Source organism: Podarcis tiliguerta (genome assembly GCF_965153285.1).
Source record: "Podarcis tiliguerta genome assembly, chromosome: 3".
Lineage (NCBI taxonomy): Eukaryota > Metazoa > Chordata > Lepidosauria > Squamata > Lacertidae > Podarcis > Podarcis tiliguerta.
Window position 1 is genome coordinate 8,346,596 of NC_139536.1, and position 27,744 is coordinate 8,374,339.

The 27,744-nt window shown below is 47.1% G+C and overlaps 1 protein-coding gene and 1 long non-coding RNA gene across 3 annotated transcripts in view; both read right to left on the minus strand.

Annotated features, from left to right (window-relative positions):
* The window catches only part of LOC310674052, an 81,544-nt gene that overhangs the window by 36,628 nt on the left and 17,172 nt on the right, over window positions 1-27,744 (minus strand). The window lies entirely within an intron of this gene.
* The window catches only part of REL (REL proto-oncogene, NF-kB subunit), a 55,391-nt gene that overhangs the window by 19,109 nt on the left and 8,538 nt on the right, over window positions 1-27,744 (minus strand). For both annotated transcript variants that reach the window (XM_083432645.1, XM_083432644.1), the window contains exons 2-4: window positions 21,098-21,240; window positions 17,415-17,563; window positions 4,030-4,121 (exon numbers count right to left, since the gene is read on the minus strand). In XM_083432645.1, coding sequence (XP_083288771.1) covers window positions 4,030-4,121; window positions 17,415-17,563; window positions 21,098-21,240 — 384 coding nt within the window. The remainder of the gene's footprint in view (window positions 1-4,029; window positions 4,122-17,414; window positions 17,564-21,097; window positions 21,241-27,744) is intronic.

Sequence of the window (27,744 nt, forward strand, 5' to 3'; positions counted from 1 at the left end):
AAATGAACTGTAACGTTTCATTGATTTATAAGATTTCTTAAATTTTAAAATGCAAAGGGAGTCATCGACGTGTAAAAGACGCACTTTTTCCCCTCCAAAAATGAAGGGGAAATGTGTGTGCGTCCTATGGGGCGAATGCAGGCTTTCGCTTAAGTCTGGAGAGCGAGAGGGGTCGGTGCGCATCAGGAGAGCCCCACCGCCAGCCCCGCAAGCTTGGGGGACAGCGGGGAGGCGCAGCGCAATATTGTCCCCCGATATTGTTTCAAGGCCCCGCATGCTCCCAGAGCGGGCTTCGCGCAGCTCTCCGCAAGCTGTGGGAGCCCAGCGTGACTTTGCGCTGGGCTCCCACGGCTTGCGGAGAGCTGCCTGTTCTGGGGGCTGGGGTCGGGGGAAGCTCGGGCTTCCCCCGCCCCAGCCCCGCGCCTGGGGGGGAAAAATAATTTTTCCCCCTTTATTCCCCCCCCCCAAAATCTAGGTGCGTCCTATGGGCTGGTGCGTCCTATAGGGTGAAAAATACGGTATGTTCATTGGTCACAGGGTGCAGGATATAGGGCAGGGGTCTGCAACCCGCGGCTCCGGAGCCGCATGTGGCTCTTTTACACCTTTGTCGCGGCTCCGGGGCGAATACTAGCGAGGGGAGGAGGCGCATTGTGCGCCCTGACACTCCCCACTGTGGCGGGCGCTGTACTGCCTGTGATGTCGCATGGGGGCAGTGCGTGCGTTAGTCACGCACCGTCCTGACGTCACCTTCCCACCCACTGTCAGATCGCAGCTCCGGAGATATATTTGTTTTAAATGTCGCAATGGTTTTGCGGCTCCCAGGTTTTTTTTGTTCGGAAACGGGTCCAAGTGGCTCTTTTTGTCTTAAAGGTTGCAGACCCCTGATATAGGGGAATGGGGAACTGGCGAGGGAGAAGTGAAGGAATGGAGTGGCTTTGAAGAGGGAGTGCCTGGATGGCAGCCTGGAGCACTGAACTGAAGTTCTCCTCCGTATTGCAATATTAATAATACTGACCTATCTAAAGTGAATTGGGACGCGGGTGGCACTGTGGGTTTAACCACAGAGCCTAGGACTTGCCGATCAGAAGGTCGGCGGTTCGAATTCCGGTGACAGGGTGAGCTCCCGTTGCTCGATCCCTTCTCCTGCCAACCTAGCAGTTCGAAAGCACGTCAAAGTGCAAGTAGATAAATAGGTAAACAGTGGGAAGGTAAACAGTGTTTCCATGCGCTGCTCTGGTTCACCAGAAGCGGCTTAGTCATGTTGGCCACATGACCCGGAAGCTGTACGCCGGCTCCCTCGGCCAGTAAAGCGAGATGAGCACCGCAACCCCAGAGTCAGCCACGACTGGACCTAATGGTCACGGGTCCCTTGACCTTATCTAAAGTGAATACTGGAAGGCACGGCTAGGGAACCTTTTCAGCCCAGTGGGTCAGATATTTGACCTCCAAGACCCCAGCAGGTGAACTTAGGCAAGTGGGCAGCCCGATAAGCAGGTGATCGTCAATGATTTGGAAAGGGCCGCAGAAGGCGCTTTGAAGGCACTGGTGATTGGTGGTGCCTTCAAAGCCCCTTTTAGCCAAGCCTCACCTTTCCCCGGCCTGCGCTGGATGTTAGGAACAGAAAAAGACAAAGCATGCAAAGCACTTGAACGCTTAAAAGCACCATCCAAATCCAAAGGAATAACAACACATTGGGAATAAAGGAGAATTTGCACAGCCCAGTTTACAGAGCCTCTGGTTTTCCTTTTCGACCTCTTTCCTTTTTCCTTCCCCACCCACACCAGATAAGAGACTGGACATTGCCAAAAGGAAACATATCTCTGCAAGTATGAGTCAATGGCAGAGGGCTGGTGGCATGACTAAAGCCTTGCCAACTCGACACACGGCAAGTGGGTGGGAAGTTGTCCCACCAGCCTCTCTGCCTTGTGGGTGGCAAAGTGGCCGTCGTATGATGAGTTCAACCTTTCAGTTCAGCATCATGTGGTAAGAGAAGCAATTCTGTGATGTACTTCATGATCCCCTTTAGGTAACGACTGTGTCTGAGGACCTACTTAGTGAGCAGAAGGTCCGAGGCTCAATTGCCAGCATCTCCTGCTAAAAAGGCTCAGGTAGCAGGTGATGATACAGGTCTCTGTCTGAGAGCCACTGCTACTCAGAGTAAGGTAAAAAATGGGGAAAGGACCCCTGGACACTTAAGTCCAGTCAAAGGCGAGTATGGGGTTGCAGGGCTCATCTCGCTTTCAGGCCGAGGGAGCCAGCGTTTGTCCACAAACAGTTTTCCGGGTCATGTGGCCAGCATGACTAAACTGCTACTGGTGCACGGAGGACCATGACAAGTGCCAAAGCACATGGAAGAGCCGTTTACCTTCCCGCCGCAGTGGTACCTATTTATCTACTTGCACTGGTGTGCTTTCGAACTGCTAGGTTGGCAGGAGCTGGGACAGAGCAACAGGAGCTCACCCTGTTGCGAGGATTTGAACCGCTGACCTTCTGATTGGCTACCCCCAGAGGTTCAGTGGTTTAGACCACAGTGCCACCCGCATCCCTTCAGAGTAAGAAGATACTGAACTAGATGGACACATAGTTTGACCTGGTACAAGGCAACTTCCTATGCTTCACTGTGCCTCGCTGCAACCATCTATTTTCTTCAATGGCATGTTGTACAATTCACAATTAGGCAATAGTGTGTCACATAAGCGAGACAGAACCCTGTCACTCCAAGTTCTTTGACTTCAGTTTGCCTGTTCAGAGCTCTCTTTTTGTGCTTGTGCTTGTGTAACCCAGGGGTCCCCAATCTTTCTCAGCCCAGGGAAAACTTTTAGAAAATGGAGAGAGTGTTGTGGGAAGCACAAAATGCCCATTTCACAGCAAGGAAAACTAATGATGTTCAGAAAAGAACTCCCTAAAAAAGGGGGGGGGGGAATTCCAGGTACACAGTAAAGTTTACATTTTTAGATGTTCCCTTAAAATAACTCCAGAGAATGCCTATACTATGAAGTGTTGGAGTAACCCTGGCTCTGACCTCCAAGTTCAGGTTGTCCTCCCTAATACTTCATTCCCATGAGACCGGGGTAGGGAGTGTTTTTCAGCATGAGGACCTGGTTTCCTTCTGGGCAAGTTTCTGAGGTTCGCACGCCCATGGTGGGTGGGGCCAGAGGCAAAGGTGGGAGGAGCAATTAATGCAAATGTTACCTTTGTAAAGTAGGCTAGTTTCAACACCCTTCCCTAGCCTTCATCAAGCTACTGGTCAAAGCTCATTCAGATGACAGGTGTGGCTGGTGCCTATTGGGTCTGGGAAGGTGGAAGGGCTGGGAGGGTAACACAAGGTAGAGCCAGAGCAAATTACAGGTGGAGTCCACTATTTATAGTTTTGTCCCCCATCCTCCTCCCTGCCAAGCTCTGTGAAGGCGAAACTGTGCCCCGTTCACCCTGTTGGGAATAGCCTCCGCTGGCAAACAAGATGCATTCTATCAGAGCCAAGGACAAATTCCAGCTTGGCAAAAACCACTAAACAAGTGTGTGAAGAAGAAGAGTTTGGATTTGATATCCCACTTTATCCCCCACAACAAACACTCTGTGAGGTAAGTGAGGCTGAGAGACTTCAGAGAAGTGTGACTAGCCCAGGGTCACCCAGCAGTTGCATGTGGAGGAGCAGAGACGCGAACCCGGTTCACCAGATTACGAGTCTATCGCTCTTAACCACTACACCAAGCTGGCTGTCCGCTGAAGCAAGGCCAGTGGGCGATATGGACTCAGGAAAGAGGGTGTGGCTGCGGGGGTGTGTGTGTGTGTGCAAAACAGGCCTGATATTCCCTGGCATACTATTTGTTGCATTATTTCAAGCAACATCTTCAGCAGCAAGTGCATGAATTACTTCAGCTAAGCATCTCATGAGATGGGAGTTCCAGAGACACATAGCTACTCCAGCCTGCCCCTTGACATGGCTTGGCACATTCCGAGAAAACGAGCATCCCATAAATGAATCCATTGAATAAAATGTTGGCAAAGTAAATTGCCACGGTTACTTACCACTGAAGGGGTTGATTTGCTTTGTGATCCGGGAGACGATAGATTCCTTGAGCTCTCTCTTCTTCACACACTGTATGCCCAAATTCTGAAAACTGGAGCACGCACAGTCAACCATTAGCAGATTTAAAAAAAACGAAGAAGAAGCAACAGCAACACAATATTGGCTTGAAATGACTTATTGTGGAAATTCTGATTCTGACAAATTCCACTGCAACTCAATGAAGAGAACAAAAGGGAACATAAACTTTGGCAAAAAGCAAAAAAGGGGGGAAAGCAACCTGTAAGGTATGCTAAAAGAGAATCTGAGCAGTGCATTGCTAAAAACAAGTTCCTTAAGGACATTTGTAGCAGGAGACCTTCTAAGACAAGGGCTGGCAACCTAAGGCCCATGGGCCACAAGCGGCCAATGGGGGTCATTTAACTGGCCCATGAACCCCCACTGCCCACTCAGGGACCCCTGCCACCTGCTCAGTTGTTTCCTGTGCGCCGCGCTAAACCAGTGCAGAGCAGAGCGGGGACCGCCTTCAGCTATGCTGGCCGGATTCCCATTGGTTGCAGGAAGCTCCTGCAGCCAATGGGAAGCTGCGCATGCCTCCTCCGCGTTGGAAGAAGAAGAAGAGTTTGGATTTGATATCCCGCTTTATCACTACCCAAAGGAGTCTCAAAGCGCCTAACAATCTCCTTTCCCTTCCTCCCCCACAACAAACACTCTGTGAGGTGAGTGAGGCTGAGAGACTTCAGAGAAGTGTGACTGGCCCAAGGTCACCCGGCAGCTGCATGTGGAGGAGCGGAGACGTGAACCCGGTTCACCAGATTACGAGTCCATTGCTCTTAGCGCCAGAAATAGTGTTTGCGCATGCTGTCAGGATCTCCACTCGGCCAAGCTGATAAAACTCATTTTCCTCCGGCCGAGCCTTCAGAATCACCTCTGACAATAATTAATGACCTGAGGCTCTGATAAGGCCTCAGGCACATTCCCATCCAGCAGAGTTTCCAGCACGGGGAAGTGATGAGATTTATGGCTACATGGCTAAAGAGTTTTATTTCTCGCTACGCAGACAGCAAAGAAAAATACATCCTCTCTCTATGAAAGCAGAGAGCAACTGAAACAAAGGAACAGGAAACCAGTAACGTCACATCCGTCTCTCGTCTCCCGTGAGACTTCCAACAGTATGGAATGTGTCTGGAATGTAAACAGAGTCCTGTGACTCTAAGCTCAGTGACAAACAGAGAAGAGTTTGGATTTGATATCCCGCCTTTCACTCCCCTTCAGGAGTCTCAAAGCGGCTAACATTCTCCTTTCCCTTCCTCTCTCACAACAAACACTCTGTGAGGTGAGTGGGGCTGAGAGACTTCAAAGAAGTGTGACTGGCTCAAGATCACCCAGCAACTGCATGTGGAGGAGTGGAGACGCGAACCCGGTTCCCCAGATTACAAGACTACCGCTCTTAACCACTACACCACACTGGCTCTCAGAAAACAGAAACTAACACATGCATCCATGCACGCACACATACCCCGGCCCACCGCGGCGTCTGCAGGACCGTGAACCGGCCCAAGCTACAAAAACTTTGCCAACCCCTGTTTTAAGGAGGCAACTGGGCCCTTAGATGGCAAGGGAGTCAAAGATTTGATAAAGAAGGATAAGAAGACTATAAAGAAGCTAAATGAATTTTTTACATCTGTCTTCACAACAGAAGACAAATCCCAGTGAATGAACTAAGTTTTTCAGGAAGGGAGTCTGAGAAATAATAATAATAATAATAATAATAGTAATAATAAATTTTATTTATACCCCGCCCTCCCCAGCCAAGACCAGGCTTAGGGCGGCTAACACCAGATATAAAACAATTGATTAAAATACAACTTAAAAAGCAAGATTAAAATACAACATTAAAATGCAGCCTCATTTCAGGAGAAACAAAAAAATAAAATAAAATAAAATGGGGATGAAAACGTCAAGTCTTCACCAAGGCTAACTATCCAGACTGGTCCTACATGGGTCAGAAAAAAGCCAGGGAAGTCCCCAAGTAGAAGTTCCATCACAGAAGGAAAAAGGAAAAAAGAAAGAGGGGAAGGGATTAAGAAACTGAGACAGATAGTGGTAGCAAGGGATGAAGTTCTAGGCCTAACAGACAAAATTAAAACTGGCAAATTGGCGAGTTCAAATTACACCCACCTGAGAGTCCTTAAAGAACTCAAATGTGAAATTACCAAACTGGCAACAAAAATGTGTAGCTTGTCCCTCATTTCAGCCTCCATACTTGAGGACTGGAAAACAGCCGAGGCAATGCCAATTTTTTATTTATTTTTTAAAAAAGGATTCAGGGATATCCTGGAAATTACAGGCTGGTTGGTTTAACTTCTGTCCCAGGAAAACTGGTGGAAAGTATTGTTAAAGATAAAATAGCCAAGCACCTAGAAGAACAAGCCCTACTGAAGGAGAATCAGCATGGCTTCTGCAAGGATAAGTCCTGCCTTTTAAAGAGTTCTTTGAGAGTTGACAAGCAGTTGACAAAGTGTACTTGGACCTCCCAAAAACTTTCCACAAGGTACTTCACCAAAAGCTCCTGAATAAGCTTAGCAGTCATGGAACAAGAGGAGAGGTCCTCTTGCGGATCTGAAATTGGTTAAGCGGACAGGAAGCGGAGAGTGGGAATAAATGGACTGCTCACTGAATGGAAATGTTGAAAGTCCCCCAAAGATCGATACTGAAACCTGTGCCTTTTAATTTGTTCATGAACAAACTAGAGCTAGGTGTGAGCAGCGAGGTGGCCAGGTTTGCTGATGGCATTGAATAGTTCAAGGTTGTTAAAACACAAAGGGATTGCAAAGAGCTCCAAAAGGACCTCTCCAAACTGAGTGAATGGGCAGTAAAATGGCAAATGTGACCCAATGATTTTATGCTGGGGTAAACAATTTTAAGGTCCGTATAGCTAAAGCTAGGGTTTTCCCAGCAGTGATGTATGGAAGTGAGAGCTGGACCATAAAGAAGGCTGATCGCCGAAGAATTGTTGCTTTTGAATTATGGTGTTGGAGGAGACTCTTGAGAGTTCCATGGACTGCACGAAGATCAAACCTATCCATTCTGAAGGAAATCAGCCCTGAGTGCTTGCTGGAAGGACAGATCGTGAAGCTAAGGCTCCAATACTTTGGCCACCTCATGAGAAGAGAAGACTCCCTGGAAAAGACCCTGATGTTGGGAAAGACGGAGGGCACAAGGAGAAGGGGACGACAGACAACCAGATGGTTGGACAGTGTTCTCGAAGCTACCAGCATGAGTTTGACCAAACTGCGGGAGGCAGTGGAAGACAGGAGTGCCTGGCGTGCTCTGGTCCATGGGGTCACGAAGAGTTGGACACGACTAAACAACAACAAACAATTTTTAATTTCACATATATTCCCATGGGGTCTGAGCTTGATCAGGAACAAGACATTGGGCTCATTGAGCTATCGCTTGCCCCTTGCCCAGAAACCATAGGTCTGGTTAGGTTTTCTGCTCATCTTGTGCTTTCTAGGCACGATCCCTAGTGGTTTTCTGTGTGCGCCACTTCTTCCCCCAGGAAAACCTGCTCTTTACTGCTGAACTGGAGCAAACGTCAAGCCACGGAAAACCCGATCAGCATTTGCTCCAATTCAGGGGTAAATAGTGGGTTTCCCCAGGCAGAAGTGGTGAGTCAAGGAGATGTGTGGACGAGCACTCAGTGTGCAGCAGCTGTGAGAAAGACAAATTCCATGGATCATTAGGAAAGGAATTGAAATCGAAACCGTTGGTATTGTAAAGTCGCTATGCAAATCGACGGTGGAATACTGTGTCACCTCCAAAGGAAACTGTAGAGTTAGAAAAAGGAAAGCAACACGATGATTGGGATGGAGCAACACTTTTCAGTTTTGGAGGAAAGGGGAATAAGAGATGTCACAATAGAAGTTTATAGAATTGTGTGAGGCATAGAGAAAGTGGGGAGAGATAAGCTGTTTCTCCCTCTCTCACAACACTAATAATAATAATAATAATAATAATAATAATAATAATAATAATAATAATAAATTATTTATACCCCGCCCATCTGGCTGGGTTTTCCCAGCCACTCTGAGTGGCTTCCAACAGAATATTAAAATACTATAGTCTACAAAGCTCCCCCCCCCCTAATAATCCTGGGACCTGTAGTTCATTAAGAGTGCGGGGAGTTGTAGCTCTGTGTTGAATGAATCACAATTCCCAGGGTCCTGCTGGGATGCGGGGAAATGTGCTTCCAATGCAATGTGTACATATATGGGGAGTGATATAATTTCATTAGAACAGTGTTTCCCAACGTGGGTGATTACCGTATTTTTCACCCAAAGTGGGTGATTACCGTATTTTTCGCCTCTCGCTCTCCAGGCTTCAGCAAAAGCCTGTATTCACCCCATAGGACGCACCCACATTTCCCCTTCATTTTTGGAGGGGGAAAAGTGCGTCCTATAGGGCGAAAAATACGGTAATAATAATAATAATAATTTATTTATACCCCGCCCATCTGGCTGGGTTTCCCCAGCCACTCTGGGCGGCTTCCAACAAAATATTAAAATGCAGTAACCTATTAAACATTAAAAGCTTCCCTAAACAGGGCTGCCTTCAGATGTCTTCTAAATGTCTGGTAGTTGTTTATCTCTTTGACATCTGATGGGAGGGTGTTCCACAGGGCGGGCGCCACTACCGAGAAGGCCCTCTGCCTGGTTCCCTGTAGCTTTGCTTCTCGCAGCGGGGGAACCGCCAGAAATTATTAGAGCTTCGGTTGGATTAGAGGGCAAATCCAAGGGGGCGAGAGAGTTTAGAGCCTATTATTTCTTGGGCTGTTTTTCTGCATTAGTGTGTTATCATAGCAAATGATGAAATACTGAAGAATGACCTTTACTTTTAAGAATGACTACTTTACTTTGTTGACTAAACTCTAAGATTCCTTCGATTTGTCAAATAGGCACTGAGCTTTGTGTGAACTAGGCTTTGTTTATCTTGCTTTCAGTTCTGTATTTTGTTACACACACACACACACACACACACACACACACACTGTGATTTTATGGTGTGAACCAGCCTGAGTTTACAGATGTAGGGCGGTACAAAAATTAATCATCATCATCATCATCATCATCATCATCATCAGTGTTACTCCAAATTAACTGATAAGCCACTTGGAAAATTTTGAGAAGTGCAAATTTCAAAGGATAGCTGTGCATTGGTTAGTGTGTTGCCTCGGAAAGCCTTTAAATGCAAACTGAAACCAGTTCCTCCCACCATCCCTACAATGAGGTTTGACCTGATACGGAAGAGTTAGGCACAGCCCCCAGCCATTCAGACAACCCTGCGGTGACTGTGCCTCAATCGGCATTGGGATTTCTTACAAAATGGCAGGCCTAGGTGGACTGGGTTGAACATCTGATCAGCCTTTTTTCTTTTTATGGCAAAAATCAGCGAGTCCATACCAGTATTTACCAAGCCAGCTGTTTTTCGACTACAGTTCCCATAATCCCTGACACTGGTCCTGCTAGCTAGGGATTATGGGAGTTGTAGTCCAAAAACAGACAGAGACCCAAGTTTGGGAAACACTGGTATAGACCATGGGTAGGCAAACTAAGGCCCGGGGCCGGATCCGGCCCAATCACCTTCTAAATCTGGCCTGTGGACGGGCTGGGAATCAGCATGCTTTTACATGAGTAGAATGTGTCCTTTTATTTAAAATGCATCTCTGGGTTATTTGTGAGGCATAGGAATTCATTTATTCCCCCCCCCCCCACAAAAAAAAATATAGTCCAGCCCCCTGCTGAAAAAGTTTGCTGACCCCTGGTATAGACAAACAACATGACAATATAAGACAATACAGTTTAACCCTCATATAGCTACAATTCCTAGCACCCTTAACAAACTACAATTCCCAGCATTCTTGTGGGGAAGGAGCCAGGGTGATTTAAATGTATGATGTAGGTGTGATCCTTCACCATAAAAAAAACCCCTGAATATGCATTCTTGATATGGTGGCACACAGGAATTTGGAGCAAGGAACTGGCAGTGTTAAACACTTCCCACAGACTTTTAGAAGACATCCTGTTTAGGGAAGCTTTTAATGTTTAATAGACTATTGTATTTTAATATTCTGTTGAAAGCCGCCCAGAGTGGCTGGGGAAACCCAGCCAGATGCGCGGAGTATAAATATATTATTATTATTATTATTATTATTATTATTATTATTATTATTATTATTACCCAGGCCAAGAAAATCCTGCTGCCACTGGCAAATCCAGGTGTTATCTAAGACAATGGGAGTCCCTGCACCTACCAGATATAATAATAATAATAATAATAATAATAATAATAATAAATAAATAAATAAATTTATATCCCGCCCTCCCCAGCCGAAGCCAGGCTCAGGGCGGCTAACAACAATAAAACAGTACAAAAGTACAGCACAAACAACACTCTAAAATCATTCATTATAAAATTAATTAATTCAAGCCACTGGCAACCATTGGGCCAGAGCTCCGCGAAGATTGCTGAGTGAGGGAGTCAGACTGAGTCCAAACCAAAGGCCTGGTGGAACAGCTCTGTCTTGCAGGCCCTGCGGAAAGATGTCAAGTCCCGCAGGGCCCTGGTCTCTTGTGACAGAGCGTTCCACCAGATTGGAGCCGCAGCCGAGAAAGCCCTGGCTCTAGTTGAGGCCAGCCTAACTTCTCTGTGGCCTGGGACCTTCAAGATGTTTTTATTTGAAGACCGTAAGTTTCTCTGTGGGGCATACCAGGAGAGGCGGTCCCGTAGGTACGAGGGTCCTAGGCCGTATAGGGCTTTAAAGGTTAAAACCAGCCCCTTAAACCTGATCCTGTACTCCACCGGGAGCCAGTGCAGCTGGTATAGCACCGGGTGAATGTGATCTCGCAGCGAAGACCCCGTAAGGAGTCTCGCTGCAGCATTCTGCACCTGCTGGAGGCAAGGGTATCATCGCTTGGAGGCAAGGGTAGAGTGTAGAATTGGGGCAGGTGTCCTTTCTTGGGACAAGGGTAACTGTACTCCACCTCTGGAGACAGGGCCGGCCTGCCCATGAGACAGACTGAAGCAGATACCTCAGGCGGGGGAATCCCATGGGACGGTGGTGTCCCATGTGGATCATGCAGCTGCTTCCAGCGAGAGCTAGTAGAATTCTCATGAGATCTCGCCAGAAGCCAATGTAGCTATAACCTCAGGCACACAACCCCAGAAATCAAAGTTTCAGCAGGAACGACACCTTCCCGTTTCACCTCAGGTGGTAAAACGGGCCGGGATGCCCCCTGTGTGGAGAGACCTCCTGGGTCTACCCTCCCGGCACAATCATTTGTGGGTCTGCCATTCCCTCAGCTGCCAAACCAATGGCCCAACGGCTACGGCTGCTTCGATGACTAGGATGTTTTGTCAACATTCAGGTGCTTTGCAAGACCCAGCGGTGCGCACCCATCTCCTCCGTGAGTCACAGGAAGGAAGGCGACTTCCTTTCAGAACTGGATGTTCTGCTCTGATATGAAGCGCTGCAGTTCAAAAAGCAAAACCGCTGTCGCTCTGTTTTTGCCTCTTTCGCAGGGAGATGAAAGCGTGTGTTTCTCTTCCATTACCTCTTTGGCCCAGTAGTCCTAGAATCATAGAATCATAGAATCATAGAGTTGGAAGAGACCACAAGGGCCATCGAGTCCAACCCCCTGCCAAGCAGGAAACACCATCAGAGCACTCTGCTTAAAGACCTCCAAAGAAGGAGACTCCACCACACTCCTTGGCAGCAAATTCCACTGTCAAACAGCTCTTACTGTCAGGAAGTTCTTCCTAATGTTTAGGTGGAATCTTCTTTCTTGTAGTTTGGATCCATTGCTCCGTGTCCGCTTCTCTGGAGCAGCAGAAAACAACCTTTCTCCCTCCTCTATGTGACATCCTTTTATATATTTGAACATGGCTATCATATCACCCCTTAACCTCCTCTTCTCCAGGCTAAACATGCCCAGCTCCCTTAGCCGTTCCTCATAAGGCATCGTTTCCAGGCCTTTGACCATTTTGGTTGCCCTCCTCTGGACACGTTCCAGTTTGTCAGTGTCCTTCTTGAACTGTGGTGCCCAGAACTGGACACAGTACTCCAGGTGAGGTCTAACCAGAGCAGAATACAGTGGCACTATTACTTCCCTTGATCTAGATGCTATACTCCTATTGATGCAGCCCAGAATTGCATTGGCTTTTGGGGCTGCATCAATAGGAGTAGTGATGTATGGAAGTGAGAGCTGGACCATAAAGAAGGCTGATGGCCAAAGAATTGATGCTTTTGAATTATGGTGCTGGAGGAGACTCTTGAGAGTCCCATGGACTGCAAGAAGATTAAACGCATCCATTCTTAAGGAAATTAGCCCTGAGCACTCACTGGAAGGACAGATCATGAAGCTGAGGCTCCAATACTTTGGCCACCTCATGAGAAGAGAAGACTCCCTGGAAAAGACCCTGATGTTGGGAAAGATGGAAGGCACAAGGAGAAGGAGACGACAGAGGACAAGATGGTTGGACAGTGTTCTCGAAGCTACAAACATGAGTCTAACCAAACTGCGGGAAGCAGTGGAAGACAGGAGTGCCTGGCGTGCTCTGGTCCATGGGGTCGCGAAGAGTCGGACACAACTAAACGACTAAACAACACCTCTTTGGCAGGGATCTGTGGTGTAGTAGAGGAGATGCACAAGGTCCAGAGCGGGAACAATCATATGACCTGCCAGAATGCCCAGGGTCTCCTCACCTCTGGTTAGTGAATGCAGTGATAATGAGGCTTTCAAGTTCATTTGAGACAGATTGGCATAGAGCAGGCATAAGCAATTTTGGCCCTCCAGATGTTTTGGGACTACAGTTCCCATCATCCCTGACCATTTCTCCTGTTAGCTAGGGATGATGGGAGTTGTAGTCCCAAAACATCTCGAGGGCCGAGTTTGCCTATGCCTGGCCTAGAGGTAGTGTGGCTATTTTTAAATACAGCTTTATCCAGGAAATCTATGCCATAAGCAGGACCTTCAAAATAGCACATTCCCTTGAAATGTACCAATGTGTACATTTACGGTACAAGTCATCTAACTCAGAAGTAATTGAGTTCAGGGGTGCTGCTCTCAAGGAAGCAGGTATAGGATTGTAGCCTTACAGTACAAATTTGGAATCCTAGAACTGTAGAGTTGGAAGGACTACAATTCCCATCATCACTAGCTAACAGGACCAGTGGTCAGGGGTGGTGGGAATTGTAGTCCCAAACATCTGGAGGGCCAGAGTTTGCCTATGCCTGACCTAGTCCAACCCCCTGAGAAGTAATGTCTACTGAGAAGTAAGTCCTATTTAATTCAGTGGGTCTTACTACCTGGAAAGCAGGTTTGGATTACTGCAGTCATAACCCCGCTTACCTGGGAGTAAGCTCCACTGAGGTCAGTAGGACTTGTTTGCAAGTAGACATGATTGGGATCACACTGTGAGGCTGGAATTCTAAGCCTACTTACACGGGAGTAAATCCCATTTAATTCAGTCGGATAGTAGATTACGGCTTGCGCCGTAAATGCACATGGAATGGAATTTACTCTGAAGTTTACTCAATGCCTTCAGACTTCTATTTTATGAATGTGAGCAGGTTAAATGGAATAGCTCTGAAAGGGGGCCTACACTCCCACGCAGAGAAAGATCCCCCCCCTTTAAACTGTCAGCAGAGGACGTGAGCGTCCATTTAGCAGTAGGTATTGTGGTTTTGTGTTTTAAAAGCATTCACACGGGAAATAGTGCACATTGGTCAGGTTGGCATTAGAGTTTCCACAAAAAACAGGGTAATGTCAAACCATGTGATCAAGGAAAAATGGTAATATATTGCCTATACACAGATAGATGGCAAATAAATAGATACACACAGAGAGAGACAGAGAGAAACAGAGCCAGTTTTCTGATCTCATTTGAAGAGGTGCTAATGCAGCTTTCTAATTTGCATGTGATGGTATCAGGTCACAGGACAGCATTAAGGGACTCTCCCCACCTACCTCCAGAAACCTGATTCTTTCCCTCATGGAAAACCCATGACATCACCCCACCCCTGGGAGGATGCAAAATAGGAAGTTGAAAGCCAGATAATACTGTGCAATATCAGAAATCAGAGCAAATTGCAAAAGAGGCATCTCATGCTAACCAGCCAGTATCTCCCTATCCCTGGGTCTTCCTGACCCCATTATATGCCCGGTGAGATGAACACTAAACAAAAACTTGAATGTAGCGTGGCTTATGCTTTTCGGAATGACTGCTCTAGCAGGAGAATGAAAACAACAGAGGGGCTTCTGCAGCACTTCAAATCCTAACTGATATGCAGAATGAGCCTATGCCTGTTTACTTGCAATGCTGTGCTCAATGGGGATTTCTCTTCAGTAAGGCACAAGGGACACGGGTGGCACTGTGGTCTAAACCACAGAGCCTCTTGGGCTTGCCGATCAGAAGGTCGGCGGTTCGAATCCCCATGACGGAATGAGCTCCTGTTGCTCTGTCCCAGCTCCTGCCAATCTAGCAGTCTGAAAGGATGCCAGTGCAAGTAGATAAATAGATACCGCTGTGGCGGGAAGGTAAACGGTGTTTCTGTGCGCTCTGGCTTCCCTCACGGTGTCCCGTTGCACCAGAAGCAGTTTAGTTATGCTGGCCACATGATCTGGAAAGCTGTCTGCAGACAAACGCCGGCTCCCTCAGCCTGAAAGCGAGATGAGAGCCACAACCCCATAGTCACCTTTGACTGGACCTAGCCATCCAGGGGTCCTTTACCTTTTTCCTACCTAGATGGGAGCCCATTTCATCAGATGGTGAAGCATTTCTACTTTGCTGATATATCCATGCACAGGTACCGTATGTGAGAGAACTTGCGCTTTAACGCTCTGTGTCTGAGTGGTGTTGTTGTTTTGCTTTGAGCTTTCCCCTGGCTCTTTAAAGCTGAATCAGAGCAAATTTCCACTGATGTCAGTTTGCTCCGATTGAGCTTTAAAGAGCAGGTCTTTGTGGGGAGAGCTCCGGAGGAAAAAAGAAAGGGTGTTCAGACACAAGCCCTGAGTGTGTATGTGATCCAGAGAGCTAGAAACTATGAAAGGCAACCAGTACAAGTTGCTGTCACTGCTAAGCAAAGCTCAAATGCATCTTCTGGCTAGCTCAGTTGGTTAGAGCGTGGTACTGATAAAGCCACTTCCGGGACCTGGCCAGGAGGTGGGGTTGCGGGCATCACGCCCACCCCACGTGAGCGGGGGCTGGTTTGCAGCCCTCGCGAGAGCAGGGGAATCCTGGCCGTGTCGTCCGCACAGCCAGCCAATTGGGTGGCTGGGGGGCGTGGCCTGCCCTATTTAGGGCCGGTGCGGCCGGGGCTCGCCCTCTTTTGCCGGCCAGCCCTCACATGGTACTGATAATACCAAGGCTGCAGGTTCGATCCCCACACGGAACAGCTGCATTACAGGGGATTGGACTAGATTATCCCCAGGGACCCTTCCAACTCTACGATTCTATGATCTCTCCAAACTGGCTGAATAGGCAGCAAAATGGCAAAAATGCAATTCAACACCGGCAAGCATAAAGGGGTGAGGGAGAGGGAAATCTAATTTCACAAAATACAGTTATGGTGGTGATGACCACGAACGAGACCTTGAGGTATATGGAATTATGCACAGTGTAGAGAAAGTGGATGGGCCTCTCTCAAAACATTAGAACCCAAGGGCTAAATGTTAGATGAAACAGGACGCTGAGTGCTTCCTTCACACAGTGCATAGCTATAGTATGGAAAAATGCTGTCCCAAGAGGCAGGGACGGCCACCAACTTGGATGGCTATAAAAGATGACTAGCCAAATTTATGGAGAATGGAGTTATCCATGGCTACTAGTCATGATGGCTATGTTCTACCTCTGATGTGGGGGGCAGCATGCCTCCAAAATCACAAGGAAGGAGCTGCTCTTGCGCTCAGGGGTCTGGCTTGCCTGGGTTCCCCCCAGGCATCTAGTTAGCCGCTGAGAGTGTTAGAATTCCTGATCTATGGTTGCAGTCATGAGATTGTTGTCTTTCACATGACAGTGTATGTTTTGACTCCACAGAGTGGGAAGTGACGGAGACAGGTTGTTTGTGTTACTGTGTTCCATGAAGTGGGACTATTGTCCTTTGTTTTTTTCCTCTTTGCTGTCTGATGCTAGAGAGAGAGGGAGCCATGTTGCAGTGCTCCGTGTGTGTTTATATGTAAATAAAGTAGATTAGCCAAAATGCTGAGTTATGTTACGCAACTGTGCAAACTCTGAAGATCCCTAAGTGTGCCGGTGTCTGTTGGCATCGGTCACTGTGATGTTCCGGCTGAAGAAAGCTTTTGAAGCTCCCCAACGATCGACCAGGAGGGAGGGAACATGCCAGTTGGGCATGTGTCTCTACCAGGGTCCTACTCGAGTGTAGGCTGAACTCCTGACAAAGAGAACAGGATGGTGGACTAGATGGGTCATTGGTCTGATCCTGCAGAGCTCTTCTTATGTACACAAGATACATACCGTGGCCATTCACAACAGCAGTAAGTAACACTGACAAGACACTGCTGGGTAACTTTAGCCCCTGCAGTGAGTAAGATGTCCCCAGTCTCGATTAAGCTCTAAAGCAGGGGTCAGCAAACTTCTTCAGCAGGGGGCTGGTCCACTGTCCCTCAGACCTTGTGGGGGGCCGGACTATATATGAACGAATTCCTATGCCCCACAAATAACCCAGAGATGCATTTTAAATAAAAGCACACATTCTACTCATGAAAAACACGCTGATTCCCGGATCGTCCACGGGCCAGATTTAGAAGGCGATTGGTCCGGATCCGTCCCCTGGGCCTTAGTTTGCCTACCCATGCTCAAAAGGTATCAAATCAAAGATGCTGATAAGTTTTAGGTTGGCAACGTTGCACTGGAATCTCCCTTTGAAGAATGTGTATGAACTTTCAGGGAAGCAGCAGACTGATGGGAGCAGGCTTCTGTTCACAAGAGCTTATTTTGTAACAATCCTGTTAATCTTTAAACTTCAAAGGTCACCCACTTTCCTACCTGGAGATACCGGGGTTTGAACCGGGGACCTTCCTGCTTGCAAGGCAAACACTCTACCACTGAGCTATGGCTCTGGATAGGACTATAAGGTTGGAGCCAGCATTTATCTTGCTGCCATGTTCTTCTGATTGTTCAAGTTGAGAAGGAGCTCTTGAAGCATGTCTGGAGAGTTCATAAAGAACCCCCTTTCTATATTAACCACCCTCTCTGGTTATCCTCTCCAAGAAGAGGATGTTGGACCCGATGTGTCTCTGATCCAGCAAGGATCTTCATACATTAGTTCTGTCTTTGGCCACACCTAACAACAGCCACTACTTACATCAGAACTCTGCGCTCCGGCCCAAATTCAGCTTCATAGAAACCATTTTCGCAGTCTTTTCCAACCAGCCGATGGGGGTGAGGTCTGTATGGCTCATTCTTGGTCACCAACGTTATTCTGATTTTTATTTTCCCGAAGTAGTTGAACACCTGCAAAGGAAAGAGAGAGAGGGAGAGCCCATCACCCTTGTGCCTTTTGTCAGACGTGGAGAGGAATTGTCACGTTCAAGGCGTAATCAGCTGCCCTGGTTACAAGGTTCTATTCCAATATGCTGGTTTTAACCTTTAAAATCCTTCACAGCCTCAGGCAGCAAGGAAACGCTGACACGGCAACAAGTAAATGCTGGAAGCAGGGCCTTCGCAACTGTGGCCCCATAAATATTTTGTTCCCAAGGAACTATAAAAGAATCATAAAATTGCAGGAATATGCAGCTGCCCCATACAGGGATCGAATCTGCAACCTTGGTGTTATCATCACCACACTCTTATGGGATTCAAAAGGGATTGTCAAACCTGGTAGCTAGTCTTCTTGCTGTGACTTTCTAAAAAAATTCTAATTAGTCATTTGTATTTATTGTTTCATCTGGTTTTGACCTTTAAAGCCCTATGCGGCCTAGGACCCACATACCTACTAGACCGCCTCTCCTAGTATGCCCCGCGGAGGACCTTAAGGTCCACAAATGACAACATTTTGGAGGTCCCAAGATGCAAGGTGGTTAGATTGGTCTCAACTAGGGCCAGGGCCTTTTCAGTACTGGCCCCGACTTGGTGGAATGCTCTGTCACCAGAGACTAGGGCCCTGCGGGTCTTGACATCTTTCCGCAGGGCCTGCAACACGGAGCTGCTCCACCTGGCCTTTGGTTTGGACTCAGTCTGACCCATATGTTTCCCTCCCCTTATGGTTTTGATCGATGGGCTACTTTTAAAATGAGGCTGCATTTTAAATTGCATTTTAACCTGTATTTTAAATTGTTTTCCCCCACTATTATGTTCTTACTGTAATTTTACTGGTGTTAGCTGCCCTGAGCCGGGCTCTGAGCGGGGTATAAATAAATATTTATTATTATTATTATTATTATTATTATTATTATTATTATTATTATTACTGCTTAGGGCAAGCATCTTATAAACAGCTAAAACATATGAAGAAGAAGAGTTTGGATTTGATATCCCGCTTTATCACTACCTGAAGGAGTCTCAAAGCGGCTAACATTCTCCTTTCCCTTCCTCCCCCACAACAAACACTCTGTGAGGTGAGTGAACCTGAGAGACTTCAGAGAAGTGTGACTGGCCCAAGGTCACCCAGCAGCTGCATGTGGAGGAGTGGAGACGCGAACCCGGTTCACCAGATTACGAGACTACCGCTTTTAACCACTACACCAGACAACAGCAGTACACAAGCAACTGAAGAGGCCAAACTACAGGTGCCACTGAACATGTGGTTAAATATCACATGTATTTTCTTCCAACGAACAGGAGAGCTGCCATTTCTGCTGGGTCCGCTTTTAAGCTCTCACTTTCCTGCCTGCTGCAGTCCTGCAGTTTGGCCATCTTAAATGCAGGACAACTAGAAGCAGAGTTGGAAGGGTCATCTAGTCCACCCCCCCGCGCAATGTAGGAATCCTGCCCACAGCCATCTCTGGATGGGCTCGAACCACCAGCCTTCTGGCTAACAGCCAGAGGCAACAGTGAGTGGAGAAATGAATGTGAATTTTGTATTTGTACAGTAGAGTATTTTCCACAAACATCTACAGAACCTTTTTCGAGCTTCTATCCAGGTAAGCAAGACCCATGACCAGAGTTCAAGGACACATTCCAGCCAGGCAAAAACACTAATGGAGCATGAAAGATGTGGCCTGGGGAGAGAGCATGTGTCCAGGGAGGAGGAATGGCCAGAGGAGAGTCCTGGGGGCCAGATGCAGCAGCATGGAGGGCGGCCTTCGGCCCCCTGGCTGAGCTTGTCCACCTGTGTGCTAGAGATCAACTTGGGGCACTTCCATCACATACCGGTGACTTCAGAGTGCCCGAGTATAGTTGATTAGGAGGCGCTGTGTTAAGAAGCCGGCTTCCCCCTTAAAGATCAGAGTTCTTAAGATAACGAAAGTGACAGGAAAATGCACTGGGAAGTTGAGATAGCACTTGCTTTGAGACAGCATCATCTAACCTTCCCAGAAACAAATCAGAATGAAGGTCCAATAAGCAGGTGGTCTGGAAGGGCCCTTCTTCTGCAGTGCTATACCTAAGAGCTGTTTGACAGTGGAGCAGACTCCCTCAGGAGGTTGTGGACTCCCTTTCCTTGGAAGATTTTAAGCAGAGGTTGGATGGTCACCTGTCATGTATGATCTAGTTAAGATTCCTGCATTGTAGGGGCTTGGACCATCCAACTCAACAATTCCATGATTCTATTATTCTACTTCAGGCATAGGCAAACTTGGCCCTCCAGATGTTTTGGGACTACAACTCCCATCAGCCCTAGCTAATAGGACCAGTAGACAGGGATGATGGGAGTTGTAGTCCCAAAACATCTGAAGGGCTGAGTTTGCCTATGCCTGTTCTACTTACTTACCAAATTCAATGGCCCTTACTTCCAAGTAGACATGCATATAATTTGGCTGTTAGTGGCCTTTAGAGCCTTACTCCCATGTGCCCACTCAACCACTTTGATTGGCAGAACTGGCAGGTGCCATGTAATATCCATTCTGCATTTGTAAGCATTCGATCATATAGTGTGGCATCACCGATTCCTACACTTTGGGACCTGTGTCTGTTGATATCAGGAAAGCCCCTTCATTGCAATATTTTCAGCACCTGCTAAAATATTCTTGTTTAGACAAGCCTACTCAGATGCTTAGGAAGTTGAGGTAATTTTAATCTGTTTTAGTATTTTAACTTTTTAATGTTTTAAAGTGTTGTTGCACACACCCCCCCCCCCGATTTTATTGCGTTATCTATTTTGTAAAAGAATTTGAGGGTTGTTTCTTTCTTTGTTTGTTTTACAATCAAGTGAAATATGAAATAAGTAAGTACCGTATTTTTCGCGCTATAGGACACACTTTTCCCCCTCCAAAAATGAAGGGGAAATGTGTGTGTGTCCTATGGGGCGAATGCAGGCTTTCGCTGAAGGCTGGAGAGCGAGAGGGGTCGGTGCTCACCGACCCCTCTCGCTCTCCAGGCTTCAGGAAGCTATCCGCAAGCCTTGGGAGCCTGCGAGAGTTCCCGCCGGGCTCCCACAGCTTGCGGAGAGCTGCCTGCATCCCGAAGCCTGGGGAGCGCAGTGGAGCGCACCCCGGGCTTCGGGCAGCTCTCCACAAGCCGTGGGAGCCCGGCACGACTTCCCCGGGCTTCGGGCAGCTCTCCACAAGCCGTGGGAGCCCAGCGCGACTTCCTGCTGTGCTCCCTAGGCTTGCGGATAGCAGCCTGTTCTGGGGGCTGGGGTCAGGGGAAGCTTGGGCTTCCTCCGCCCCAGCCCCGCGCCTGGGGGGGAAATAATTTTTTTTTCTTTATCCTCCCCCCCCCCCCAAAAAAAAACTAGGTGCGCCCTATGGGCCGGTGCGTCCTATGGGGCGAAAAATACGGTAAGTAAGTAAGTAAATGAAACAATAAGTATTTGCCTCTTGGGCAAAACAAGTCTGGTTCCTTTTTAAAATAAGAGAAAGACAAAAACACAATAACGAAGAGGAATACCTGTATTGCCGGGAAAGTCCGATTCATATCGCTGCTGTGTTCTCCCGGAATGCTGCCTGCTGATCTCCCCTCACATTTGTACCGGAAACGCATCCCTCGCTGTCTAGGCTGCTCACATATTTCAATGTATGGTTCATGACCATCTTTGGAAAGAAAGAAAACAGTGCAACATGTTATTTTTTTAAAAAAGGTAAAGTATTCCCTTACAGCAGGCAGAAAAGTCTACAAACAGGATGCAGGAATCAGGTCTCTCTTCCGTTGCAAATTCTGCAATACGCATTTTCATACACCCATTTATACCTGTAGAGAAGTGTTTCTCAAACTTGGGTCCTCAGACTACAATTCCCATCATCCCTGACCACTGGTCCCACTAGCCAGGGATGATGGGAGTTGTAGTCCAGGGGACCCAATACAGAGAAAAACGTGTCCTTTTGCTTTATACTGGGTAAAGCCACTGGTCCCTATAGCTCAGTGTTGTTCACATTGACTTGCAGAAGCACCCCAGGGCTTCAGGAAGGGGTCCTCTCACAGTTCTACTTGGAGATGCCAAGGGGTTGAACCTGGAAACTTCAGTACTCTGCCACAGTTATCACAGCCCTTTGCTTAGTTGCGGATAAGCCAGAAAACTCCTCTGATCTTAGAAATCAGGACTGATAGGATTACCGTAATTGAGACTGAACAGGTGCTTCTCTCAACTTTGGAACTATGGTTTAAATAAGGATGATTTGGGAGCATGTGATAAATACCGTATTTTTCGCTCTATAAGATGCACCAGACCACAAGACGCACCTAGTTTTTGGAGGAGGAAAACAAGAAAAAATATATTCTGAATCTCAGAAGCCAGAACAGCAAGAGGGATCGATCCGCTGCACAGTGAAAGCAGCAATCCCTCTTGCTGTTCTGGCTCCTGGGATAGCTGCGCAGCCTGCATTCGCTCCATAAGACGCACACACATTTCCCCTTACTTTTTAGGAGGGGAAAAGTGAGTCTTATAGAGCAAAAAATATGGTATTTCTCTGTGTTGTTGTTTTTGCTAAGGGCAGCTATGCTAGCTAAGAGTATCTGCGAGTCATTGTTCTCCGAACGGATTGCTGTTTCCAGCAGCCTCACGCGTCATATTGATGTGTAGCCTGAAAGCGGATTTGTGAAGCAAAGTACAAGAGTATGTCAGAAATATTTACGGGAAAGTGTGCCTTGTCTCTTCTGAAGCAGAAGCGATGGGAAACACTGCCTGTCCATTGTCCCTACTGAGAAACCAGCTCCTCCTCTTTCTGAACTGTTTCTTGCGCTAGCTATTCTATATCAGAGCAGCTATGCAAAATTAACAATCGGTAGCTAAGTTTGCTTGTTTTCCTCTTCTCTCCTCATCCCTTTATCATTTTATGCTGTGTCTTTTAAATTGTAAACTTGAGGACAGGGATTGTCTTGTTTTTACTGATCTTATGTAAGCCACTGGAAGCCTTTTCATCTAAATAATGGTGTGTGTTGTTGTTGTTGTTTTAAATGCTTTAAACCACAGCGAGTCACACACATACTTCTGCTCATCTTTTGAATATGCAACTTCATTTGCCAGATTATTATTATCATGTGCGTTTATCATATCATTGATTAATTTTATGTGGTTCTGCTTGAGGGAAAACCAGTCTTCTTTTTAAAAAATGTTAAAACCAAAAACCAGTTGTCTCATTAGGAAGGAATGGCTTGATTGAGGCTAGTTGGATTAATGAAATTCAACAATCAACTTTTATTATATAGCCACAGACCTGATACAAGCAAATCAAAATCGTTAATAAAATTGTCTCAACCAGCTGCTGCATTGCTGCTTAAAAACTCTGTCTTTTGGCCTAAAATCAAGAGGCAGAAAGAAAAAGAGAGAGAGAGAGAGAGAGAGAGAGAGAGAGAGAGGAGGAGGAGGGAGAGAAAGTTATTTGGTTTCTTATCCTGATGATGACATCACCTGCACTTCACTAAGTCAAGAACCAGCTTCTTTCCAACCACTTGATCTGTGGTTGGAAATTAATATCACCAACAGTGTGTATTATGTGCAAAAGCAGAACTCAGTGTTCAAAGACACAGTCCAAAGGAATAGCTCAGCTGGTAGAGATTGAGACTCTTAATTTCAGGGTTGTGGGTTTGAGTCTCACGTTGGGCAAAAGATTCCTGCATCGCAAGGGTTTGACCCCTTGCAACTCTATAATTCTATGTTCAAATTCCTATTTACTTTGAAAAGAAGAAATCTGTGCTTTCCCCATGTTCTTCAGGACACGGTCACCAACAGAGCAACTAGCAGAGCCCCGTGCATGCAGCCTGTTAAGGCCAAATTTATACATTTCAGCAGAATCCAGTGATAAGGTACTGTACTACACCACTTAGGCTGCAGATCTAGGAAAGCAAACCATCAGGGAGGGGCAGAAGTTTTAAGGGCTGGGTAGATTCTGTTCGAATAGGCATTTTTTCTGAAAAAGTAAGGGACCCCTGACTGTTAGGTCCAGTCTCGGATGACTCTGGGGTTGCGGCGCTCATCTCGCTTTATTGGCCAAGGGAGCCGGCGTACAGCTTCTGGGTCATGTGGCCAGCATGACTAAGCCACTTCTGGCGAACCAGAGCAGCGCACGGAAACGCCGTTTACCTTCCCGCCAGAGTGGTACCTATTTATCTACTTGCACTTTTTATGTACTTTTGAACTGCTATGCAAAATTAACAACATTTGCATTTTTTCATGTTTTGTAGTGCAGTCCCCCAACCAAGTAAGGTGTACACAAAATGCACCATGGTAGGACAAGGATCATCAACCAACAGGCATATATTGGTGAAAATACCATATTTTTCATCCCATAGGACGCTCCGTCCCATAGAACGGACCTAGTTTTTTGGGGGGGAAATAAATAAAAAATATTTTTCCCCCCCTTTATTTCCCCCCCAAAACTAGGTCGAGGAACAGCAGGATGGCGGCACTGTGCCTCCCCACTGTCCCCCAAGCTTGTGGGGCTGGCCGATGTCTGCCCGAAGTGCGGGGGGCACTGCTTCAGCGCACCCCGCGGTCTTTGCAGCAGGCTGCTATCCGGAGCCTAGGGAGCCCTGCGGGAACTCCCGCGGGCTCCCCAGGCTTGCTGATAGCTTCCTGAAGCCTGGAGAGCGAGAGGGGTCAGTGCGCACCAACCCCTCTCGCTCTCCAAGCTTCAGCGAAAGCCTGCATTCGCACCATAGGACGCACACAGATTTCCCCTTCATTTTTGGAGGGGGAAAAGTGCATCCTATAGGGCGAAAAATACGGTAACATACAGAAACACGTTCTATCTGGGGAAGTTGATTTGCAGAAATGTGAAAATCAGGCGCAACTTCATACATAATATATATGTAAATTGGGAGAACTTCCCACCAAATTTCAGAGGAAAAAGAAAATCACAAACTGATGTGGAGATGAGGAGAACAGAACGTAGTACCGAATCGATGAAAAATGGAGAAGCTTTTTAACATGGCTTTTTTCTATTGCACAACCCTAGTGCTGAACGCTTGGAATTCACATGTCTGAAGCAGAGAGAGCTTTGCTTCAGAGTATTTTGGAAACTTCCCCTTCTATATCAATGTAACCATTACAAAGGGGCAATTAGCTAGAAACATATGGCTTTACTAGGAAGTTAGAAACTTCCCCTATTGTTTGGAGGGGGGGCACCCTCCCATAACAGGCCGCTAACCAGCTTAAAATATATTGTCTGCAGTTGGAGATACACATCTTAATACTGCTCTAAATCACCCATTCATTCGTCACTCTTCCACAAATCCTGAAATCTGGTAGCTTTTTACTTGAATAAGCATACATGCACCCGGAACAAGCTCAATACAGGTTTGGTTACATTTTTGGAGTTCCTTTGTAACTGACTGCTAATTAGTGCCAGGAATACCAAAATGAACTTTTATGCAATCAACCTTTATGCAAGTCCTCTGAGGCACAGATTCTAAACCAAAGTTGCTTGAAGATACAAATTTTGATGCTAAAGTTTCTACATGCAAAAATCAACCTTTGAATAAATAAATGTGACATTTCCCCCAAAATGTGTTCATTAGCATTTTTTGTTTTTTAGAGGTTTTATTGTAAGGTGCTTAAACTGAGATACTTATTTAATGTGTGGATATTTGTGAACTATGCTGGTCTATGACCGTAATAAAGATTTGGATTGGATTGGCTATTTGGGAAGGGGTTTAAGGGGGGCGGGGAATTAGTATCCACCCTATATAAATACGTCAATCTTCCTAAAATAAAAATGTCCTAAGGCACTGAATTGTACCTCCAACTGTTACTGGCTTTCCAGACCATGATGAGGAAATGGAAAAAAAAGGTCAAAGCAACAGCTCAAAGTACCAAAACATCAGCAGAAACAATGAACAGCTTCAGGCAAACAAATTTGTACGGCAAAGGCTGTAGCTCAGCGGCAGATCTCATGTACCTGTACTCAGAAGGTCAAAGGTTTGATCCCTGGCGTTTCCAGCTCAAAGGACCAGGCGCAAAGGTGATGGGGAAGGTGATGCCTGAGATCCTGGAGAGATGCTGAGTAGACAATACTGAGCTAGAAAGACAACAGTCTGACATTTAAGCAGCCTCCCGTGGCATCTAGTCAACTGAATCGCTCAGTATTGTCTACACTGAGTGGTAGCAGTTCTCCAGGATGTCTGATGGTGGGCTTCTCCCAGTCCTACCTGGAGATGCTGGGGATTGAACCTGAGACCTTCTGCACGCAAAGCAGATGTTCTACCACTCAGCTATGGAGCATAGCTGTCAACGTACAGATTTGAAAAAAAGGGACCAGCAGCCTCGGAAATAAGGGATCAGCAGCCAAAATAAGGGATTTTCAGAGCACAGGTATGTTCAGCTTCTGAGCCTTTCCAAGCCAAAGGCAGAAAGCCCAGCCAGCAGCCAAACGAAGCCTCAAGCGGTGGTTCCCACAGCGCAGCAACCCGGCAAAGGGGATGCAGCAAGGAAAACCACGTCACCTCTCCGCTGGGAAGCGCTGAGCAAAGGCGAGTCCCCAGGCAACGCGACTGATTTGATCGGCACAAGGCAAGCAAGCTCCACCCCCCCCAGTCGTTCTTAGACTCCTTATTGGGTGAGCAACGCAGCCAAGCAACACAGTTGGCTAGCAGGGAGGGAGGGAGAGGAGCTGCTTCCTTTGAAACCTGGAAATTTAAGGGACATCATCGATAAGGGACAGCAGTGGGACACGGCGCTGGCATAAGGGACTTTCCCGCCAAATAAGGGACGGTTGATAGCTATGCTATGGAGAGAGTGGTGGTGCTCAGCACAATGAAGACAGCAAAAAGGGACAGCAGTGCCCCTGAGGCAGCAATGTTTATACTTGAGTGGAGTCATTTACAATCTATCCTGTAATGCAGCAAGGGGTTTAATGGTGTGGTGGCGACGACAAAGCTTCTGGCTGTGATTGGCTAAACCAACCTACTATCGAGGAAGCTGGGGGCTGAACTGGCTGCCATTGGCTAGGCTGAACTGATTTGGTTCTTAAGATCAGGCTCTGCTTTTTGACCTCTGTCTGCCACTGGGCTGCCTGCTGGAGTTCCATTATCCCTGGCTAGCAGAATGGTGGAAGCTGTAGTCCTAAAACAGCTGGAGACCCAAGTTTGGGAAACCCTGCTCTAGGAACGAGGTTGAACAGAGAGTGGCAGGTGTAAAACGGGGAGTGTTGCAAGCTAGCCTTGCTGTCAATGCATCTCCACACTTAGGTCCTACAGAAGAGGATTGTTGGAAGGCATTAGGCCTCTGAATACCAGCTGTGGGGAGATCAGTGTTGCACTCAGGCTTCTTGTGCATGTCTGGTTGCCTACCACAAGAACAAGGTCTTTGGCCCGATCCCTTCTTACCTTCTTAAGAGGCAAGACAGGCAAGAGGGGAGAGCTTCCGAAAAGAGAAGAGGCCAATAGCCAACCCCCCCCTCTCAATTTTACAGTATCTTATTTAATGGAGTCCCCACCCTTTTGCCTCCTAGGAAGGACACTGACAAACTGGAACGTGTTCAGAGGAGGACAACCAAAGGCCTGGAAACGATGCCTTATGAGGAACGGCTAAGGGAGCTGGGCATGTTTAGCCTGGAGAAGAGGAGGTTAAGGGGTGATATGATAGCCATGTTCAAATATATAAAAGGATGTCACATAGAGGAGGGAGAAAGGTTGTTTTCTGCTGCTCCAGAGAAGCGGACACGGAGCAATGGATCCAAACTACAAGAAAGAAGATTTCACCTAAACATTAGGAAGAACTTCCTGACAGTAAGAGCTGTTCGACAGTGGAATTTGCTGCCAAGGAGTGTGGTGGAGTCTCCTTCTTTGGAGGTCTTTAAGCAGAGGCTTGACAACCATATGTCAGGAGTGCTCTGATGGTGTTTCCTGCTTGGCAGGGGGTTGGACTCGATGGCCCTTGTGGTCTCTTCCAACTCTATGATTCTATGATTCTAAGGACATGATGGCAAAACATGATGGAGCCCGGGCTGGTCCCATTTTTGGCCAGAGCAGGAGCAACTGCAGGGAGCTTGATTCCCTTCCTCCTTGCCATGAACATAGCTGTCAACGTTTCCCTTTAAGGGAAATTCCCTTATTCCGAATAGGATTCCTCAGAAGAAAGGGAAAAGTTGACAGCTATGGCC